This window comes from Peromyscus leucopus, chromosome 22 (assembly GCF_004664715.2).
Source record: "Peromyscus leucopus breed LL Stock chromosome 22, UCI_PerLeu_2.1, whole genome shotgun sequence".
NCBI lineage: Eukaryota > Metazoa > Chordata > Mammalia > Rodentia > Cricetidae > Peromyscus > Peromyscus leucopus.
In genome coordinates, this window is record NC_051081.1 from 2,382,414 (window position 1) to 2,389,302 (window position 6,889).

General features: G+C 59.4%; 1 protein-coding gene across 5 annotated transcripts; it reads left to right on the forward strand.

The window, feature by feature from the left end:
- The first annotated feature begins 745 nt into the window (after positions 1-745).
- Positions 746-6,830, forward strand: Mpnd (MPN domain containing). Of its 5 annotated transcripts, none has more exons than XR_005089781.1 (13): positions 746-957; positions 1,031-1,287; positions 2,010-2,246; positions 2,746-2,869; positions 3,231-3,312; positions 3,470-3,566; positions 3,903-3,975; positions 4,050-4,126; positions 4,995-5,163; positions 5,254-5,324; positions 5,624-5,715; positions 6,074-6,166; positions 6,686-6,830. XR_005089781.1 is itself a non-coding variant. In XM_028859687.2 (11 exons), exons 1-11 carry the CDS (start codon positions 997-999, stop codon positions 6,770-6,772), a joined length of 1,401 nt encoding a protein of 466 aa, XP_028715520.1. In that variant the 5' UTR covers positions 964-996; the 3' UTR covers positions 6,773-6,830. The 5 variants fall into 5 exon arrangements, 1 of the variants encoding a protein (XP_028715520.1); XR_003733443.2 differs by having other exon boundaries at positions 865-957; positions 5,627-5,715; XR_005089780.1 differs by lacking the exon at positions 746-957 and having other exon boundaries at positions 964-1,287.
- Positions 6,831-6,889: the final 59 nt, after the last annotated feature.

The following is a 6,889-nucleotide window of genomic DNA, read 5'->3' on the forward strand; positions in this document are numbered from 1 at the left end:
GGCCATCCTAACTCTGGTTGGTCCCCATTCCGGATTTTCAGACCTCCTGGGGTTGGGGGAGGGAATCAAGGGCTGGACCAGGGGCGAAGGTCCTCGACCACATGGGAACAAAGGCCAGGGCCTCGCGCGCGCGTTCGGCGAGACCCGCCCCTTCCCGCCCCTGGCACTATCTGGGTATCGATTGGCTAGATGGGAACCATCCCTTGTAGTTGATTGAATGCTGGAGACACCTGGTGATTGGCTGACGTGAACGACTGTCCATCGCTGAGTTAACCCTATAGAGGCTGAAGCTGGGCCTGGCCCAGCTTTCAATCACCTGCAGCACGCTGCTGCCTTCTCATCGCGGTCCTCCCCAGCTCCCGACCACCAAGGGCCTGAGTCTATTTGGCGCACTGGTGGCGGGGCTCAGTTTCCCTCATCGCTGCTGCAAGCTGAGCTACCGGGGCTAGTGTGCCCCAGCCCCGGGATGCACTCCAGCAGGCAGCGGCCTCAGGTGGGGCGTATCGTGCCTGAATGCGGGGATCCTGGGTTTCAGTTTTTCCCTCCAGGTCATCAGCACCATCTGGCCTCAGTTTCTCTAATGTCCCAGGGGCACTGAGTTTCCGGCATTTCCTTTCCCGCGCGAAGGCAAGGCTGGAGACTTCAGGTTCCCATCTCTTTCCAGCAGGCTGAACCGCTCCTGCCCCAGGACTCAAGGTTGCAAGCTGGTAGCTGGTGGCCTCGAGTACCGACCGGGTCTCTAGTCCCTGAACAGGAGGTTCCTGGGCCTGTGTCCTCCTCCAGATATCCCACACCCTCCAGTTTCCCCAACTGTCCAGGGGCTCAGTGTCTCCTCCGCCCCCAGCGAAGCCAAACCTCTCCGCCCATGTTCAGTGACCAATGGGCTGCGGCGTCCCCGCGCGGGGCGGAGCCCGGTCACCCGGAGGAGGCTGTGCCCGGACCCGGCGGCCATGGCAGGTAGGACTCCCCGCGCGGGCGGGGACGGGGCAGAGGGGCATGGCCGCTGCAGCCCGTCGCTATCTCGCTGCAGCTCCCGAGCCTCTGTCCCCTGCGGTCGCGGCCGAGGAGGCACCGGAGGAGGATGAGGACGACGCGGAGGCCGAGGACCCCGAGCGCGGGGCAGGCAGCGGAGGGCGCAGCTGCAGCCTCGGTGGCATTGGAGGCAGCACGGCCGGGCCTGGGCTGGCTCTCGGGGGCGCGCTCACGAGGCGTGCAGTCACGCTGCGGGTGCTGCTCAAAGACGAGCTGCTGGAGCCCGGCGAGGGGGTGCTTTCTATCTACTACCTGGTGAGCGACCCCCAGAGACCGTTCATGTCCCCCACTGCTCGTGCATAAGGGGAAACTGAAGCCCAGAGCCTGATCCTCACAATGCCGCATAACCGTGACTACAGCCGTCTGGGTGTGTGGACAACCAATTCATACCATAGCAGCTTCCCCATCAGTAAAATGAGGTCTTCCTTCCCAGGCCCTCTATGAAGATGTGTGCTGCTTACTGTTTTTTAAAACGTTCGCCCAAAAAACTTTCTTTGTGGTGCCAAGAATGGAACTTGAGCCACACCCCCCAGCCCCCCACAGGGGGATGCTAGGCAGGCTCCACCCCGACCACGCCCCCAGCTCCTCACTGGGGATTCTAGGCGGGGCTCCACTCTGACCACGCCCCCCCCCCATTCTAGGCCTAACCCATCCCTCCTCACGGGTGGGGGACTCTAGGCAGGGGTTCTACCTCTGAGATCAGTGTCTTATCAGGCTTTGTACTTGTAGTCTTTCTGCCTCAGCCTCCCCAGTAACTGGGCTGATAGGCCTGGCCTGCTAGGTCAGGTCTGGCTGCTTAACTTTAAAGCTGTGCACCTGGGTGTTGAAATGCCAGGATGTTGTACTGATGTGACAGATGGTGTTCCTATGACAACACCTCTTGGGAACCCTAGAGGAACATGGACACCAAGCCTCAGGGAGCGTGTTGTTAGGAATCTCCGGGAGTGGGCGTGTCCCAGCCCTCTGTGTCCCTGCAGGGCAGGAAGTTCATTGGGGACCTGCAACCAGATGGCAGGATCCTGTGGCAGGAAACCGGACAAATCTTCAACTCTCCCAGCGCCTGGGCAACACACTGCAAGAAGCTCGTCAACCCAGCCAAGAAGTCCGGTTGTGGCTGGGCATCGGTGAAGTACAAGGGCCAGAAACTGGACAAGTACAAGGCTGCCTGGCTCCGCCGGCACCAGCTGCATATGCCGGTAGCTGCTGCTGATGAGGTGACTACAAGCCTTCGCCCGTGCACTGTGGCATAAGGTGTGCAAAGACCTAGGGTAGGACACAGCCTCACGTGTTGGAGAGACAGCAAGGTGGCCTGAGTGGTTGAAGCAGAGAGCACAAGGGAGGCAGGGAGGGGACAGACAGGACCGGCAGGGCCTCCTGGGCTGCAGGAGGACTTCAGCTTTGACCCTGAAGGAGCTATGGAGTACGATGATGGGCAGAGGGAGCTGCTGTAGGGAGACTGACTGGGGAGTCTCACCTCAAGTCAGACAGCTAGGACCAGCCAGAGGCTGAATCCCAAGCTTGGGGGTTCGGGGAGCATGCGCAAAGCCTCAGGCACATCTGCTCACCCTCGCCCTCTGGTGGTCACTCAAGGCAATGCCACCTCGGGCTCAGGCCTGGGCTCCAGAAAGCACTTGTTGAGGGTGTGAGGGAGGCGCCCAGCTGACACTACCCCCCACCCGCCCCCCTCACCCCCGGGATACCCTACTCCACCAGAGTCCCACCAGCGAAGGGGAGGAGGAGGAGCTTCTGTTGGAGGAGGAGGAAGAAGATGTGCTGGCCGGGGTCTCAGCAGAGGACAAAGGCCGCAGACCCCCTGGGAAGGGCTCCTCTGAGCCAGGTGAGGGGCCAGAGAGGAGGGGATCGAAATGGGGAGGCTGGCTTTGATGTTTCTTAGGCCTGATTGACAGTCCAGCCTGATTTCACTCTCTGCCTGGCAGGCCTAGACCTCACAGAGATCTGTCTGCCTCTGCCTCTGCCTCCTGAGAGCTGGGGTCAAGGGCATGTGTTAGAGGACACCTTTCAAGAGTTGGGTCCCTTCTAACACCATGTGGGTTCTGGTCATTGAACTTAGGTCATCAGGCTTGGTTGCATGACCCCCTGAGCCATCTTGCTGGCCCCACTTCCTCTTATTTCTTGGGCGTCCTTGCATGGAAGGGAGAGGGGGTTCACAGTGACTTCTCTCTCACCCCTCTCCCCAGAGGCCACGCCCCCTGGCAAGCGTGTAGACAAAGTCCAGGTACCAGTACGCTACTGTATGCTGGGTAGTCGTGACTCTGCCAGGTCAGTCACCCCATCTGCCCTGGTCCTGGCTTCCCTGGTGCCCTTGGTTGGTTTGGTCACAGAGGCAGGGATCTGGCAGGGTCTCAGCTGCTGGGAGACCCCAGGAGGGGGTGAGGTGGGGAAGAGCCTGAGTTCCTGAAGCCTTGGCACCCTCCAGGAACCCCCACACCCTGGTAGAAGTAACGTCCTTTGCTGCCATCAACAAGTTCCAGCCGTTCAACGTAGCTGTTTCCAGTAACGTGCTGTTCCTCTTGGTATGTGACTCAAGTCCCTTTTCCTGGTCACCTGCCATGTCCAGGGAGAAGGAACTCACTGGCGGGGGGGGGGGCACTGAAGAGTCAGGGATATGATATACAATAGGCATTCAGTAAGTGCTTGCTATCAGAAAGTAATAGGTGATCAGTCTTTCCTTTGGTGCTGGGTATGGACCCCAGTGCCTTTGCACATGCTAGGTGCAGGCTTGCTTGCCAATGATGACATCCCGAGGTTAATGGTAGGTTTTTGATAAATGCACATAGGAGGGGGGTGGGCTGGCTTCTGCACTGACACAGGAAGTGCAGCCTGAGCCAGCTCTCCCCTTTCGTCCCCAGGACTTCCACTGCCACCTGACTCGGAGTGAGGTCGTGGGCTACCTTGGCGGTCGCTGGGACATCAACAATCAGAGTGCGTACTGGGACTGGGTGGACAAGGGTGTGTCTGGGGCAGGACTGACAGTCTCTTGCTGGGTACCCCCACAGTGCTGACCGTGCTGAGAGCCTTCCCCTGCAGGAGCCGGCTGGGGGATGCTGACACAGCGGCCACCGTTGAGGAGGAGGTGAGGGCTTCTTGAGAGGGCTACAGTTGTCCTGGTGGCTAGGACAAGTGTGGAAGTGAGGGTGGGTGCCCGTGTCTGGTATGGAAATGCTGGCTTGGCGCTTTACGTGACAAGGGGTGGAGGGAGGTCTTGCTGTGTAGACCAGGCTGACCTAGAATGAGGCATCCTCCTGCGGTGCCTTTTGAGTACTGGGAGGATAGGCCAGTGGCTATGCATAGATGTAATTTTTAAGATTTTCTTATCTTCTGCATGGTGTTTTGTCTGAATGTCTGTCTGTGCATTGTGTGTGCCCGGTGCCCTTGGAGGTCATTAGAGGGCATCGGATCCCCCAGAACTGGAGTTATGGGTAGCGGTGAGCCACCATTGGGTGCTGGGGACTGATTCCAGCCCAAGTGTTTTTTTCCGTTTGTTTGGTTTTTGAGACAGGGTTTCTCTGTGTAGCCCTAGCTATCCTGGAACTTGCTCTGTAGACCAGGCTGGCCTCGAACTCACAGAGATCTGCTTGCTTCTGCCTCCAGAGTGCTGGGATTAAAGGCATATGCCGCTACCACCTGGCCAGCTAGATGAATTTCTTAAAAAAAAAAAAAGTGTGTGTGTGTATCTGTATACGTGCATATGAGTGCCCAGTGAGACCAGAAGAGGGCATCGATTCTTGGAGCTGGAGTTACAGGTGGTTGTGAGCAGCCTGATGTGGGTGCTGGGAACTGAACTGAGTCCTCTTCAAGAGCAGCCAGCACTCTTACCCACTGAGGCCTCTCTCCCGCCCCAGATGTGTAGTTGGGTGGGAGGGGACTGCGCGACTGCCTTTGTGGGACTCAGGGCAGCTCAAGGTCCCGCCCCACCCCCACCCTAGCTCATATGTCTCCAGATCCACCAGGTGCTGTTCCTCCGAGGCCTGTCCCTAGTGGGCTGGTACCACAGCCACCCACACAGCCCGGCAGCGCCCTCCCTGCAGGACATTGACGCACAGATGGAGTACCAGCTGAGACTGCAAGGCTCCAGCAATGGCTTCCAGCCCTGCCTGGCCCTGCTGTGCTGTGAGGCCCCAGCTGGGCACCAGGGTGGGGGACTCACCCTGCCAGGCCCACTGAGCCCCCGACCTACCTCAACCGTCCTTGTCCCCACAGCCCCGTACTATTCTGGCAACCCAGGCCCTGAGTCCAAGATCTGCCCTTTCTGGGTGATGCCTCCCCCTGAGGTGGGTGAGCTGGAGGAAGGCAAGTTGAGGGGCATGGGCGTGAGTGGGCATAGCAGGGTTGTATCTGGGCAGATGTTTGGGGGACGGAGAATGTGCTATGCGTCTTAGGGGACTGCAGTTCAGAGCTATACTGGGCAGCTGTGCCTGCTTCTCCATCTGTCCGGTGGTTCTCTGTGGTCACTAATGCCTGCGGGGTGATACCCTGGCTTCCCACATCCCTTAACTTCAGACCCTAGAAGCCCTGGCGTGGTGGGCTGGGGACAGGCAAGGCCTCTCTGACTGGCCTACACCCCTCCTAGCAGCAAAGGCCCAGTGACTACGGCATCCCCATGGACGTTGAAATGGCCTATGTCCAGGACAGCTTCCTGACCAATGATGTCCTTCAAGAATGGTGAGCCATCTACTCGTGGCTGTGCTTCAGGGTTAATGGTTTCCACTTGTTTTGATTTTTGTGGGTTTCTTGAGATATGGCCTTCCTGTGTAGCCCAAGCTTACAGTTATTCTTTCAGCGTTCTCAGTGCGGGGATGCGGGTGTGCGGGGATGACGGGTGTGTCCCGAGCACACCTGGGTGTGTGGCTGTTTTTCAATAGCTGCGTCTTCTTGGTCATCCCTGAGGGCTCATGGGTGTGACTTCTTGGGATGAGGCTAGACCGCCACCAGGGCAGCCTGCACTGTGGTGACGTGGGCCTGGCCCCTCCTGGCCGTTGAGAAGGGGCAGGATCCAGGTGTGCTGCCCCGTGCCCTGCAGGTGCTGCTGGCAGAGTTCTACAAGGGCGCCCCCGACCTCGTGAGGTTCCAGGAGCCTTGGAGCCCGGAGCACACCTACCTGGACAAGCTCAAGGTGGGTTGTGGAACCCCAGCCCGGGTTCCGTGAGGAACAGACCACTTCCCCAGAGTCTCAGGGAAGGGGGGGGGGGTCACAAGACCTGCGTGGCTGGGTAAGGGCACCCGTCAGACTCACAGGGCGCAGGCTCCATCCGCAGCAGTGAGCCCGCTTGTCAACTACTGGGCCCTGCCTTTGGCCTGAGGTCACCCTTCTTGTGTGTGGAGTTCCCTCGAGAGGGTGCTCTACACTGTGCATCGCTCAGACTGAGGCTCGGTGTGGCACACAGTGTCAACCAGCACCCAAAGGCGTGAGCACGCAGGGTGTGTGTCTTGTTCTAGGTTAGCCTGGGCTACACAGCCAAGACACTGCTCCCAAATCCTAACCAGAGAAATCTCCCACAGACCAGTCTTGAAGGTGGCCCAGGCCTACCAAGCACTGCACCCGTCACCCACCAGGCCCTTACTTGGGCTGCAGCCCTGGGAGGCAGGGGACACGTGTCTAGGGCAGAGCCTGACCCCAGTCCTGATGTTGCAGATATCACTGGCCAGCAGGACCCCAAAGGACCAGGGCATGTGCCACGTGCTGGAGCAGGTCTGCAGCGTGCTCAAGCAGGGGAGCTGAGGCTGTGCAGGCCCTGCTGTCCTGGGACAGGCTGGGTAATAAAGTCTGAGTACCCACACCACGGGCCTGTGGCTGCGGTGGGGTGGTGGGGCTGTGTGGGGTCCTTGCAAGGAGACA

Bases quoted from the DNA above. Each gene is read 5' to 3' on its own strand.
- Mpnd (XM_028859687.2), top strand. From the start codon at position 997: ATGGCCGCTGCAGCCCGTCGCTATCTCGCTGCAGCTCCCGAGCCTCTG. The intron at 3,976-4,049 runs GTGCGTACTGGG...GTACCCCCACAG, and splicing joins CTGGGACATCAACAATCAGA to TGCTGACCGTGCTGAGAGCC. The intron at 5,325-6,073 runs GTGGGTGAGCTG...CGTGCCCTGCAG, and splicing joins GGGTGATGCCTCCCCCTGAG to GTGCTGCTGGCAGAGTTCTA.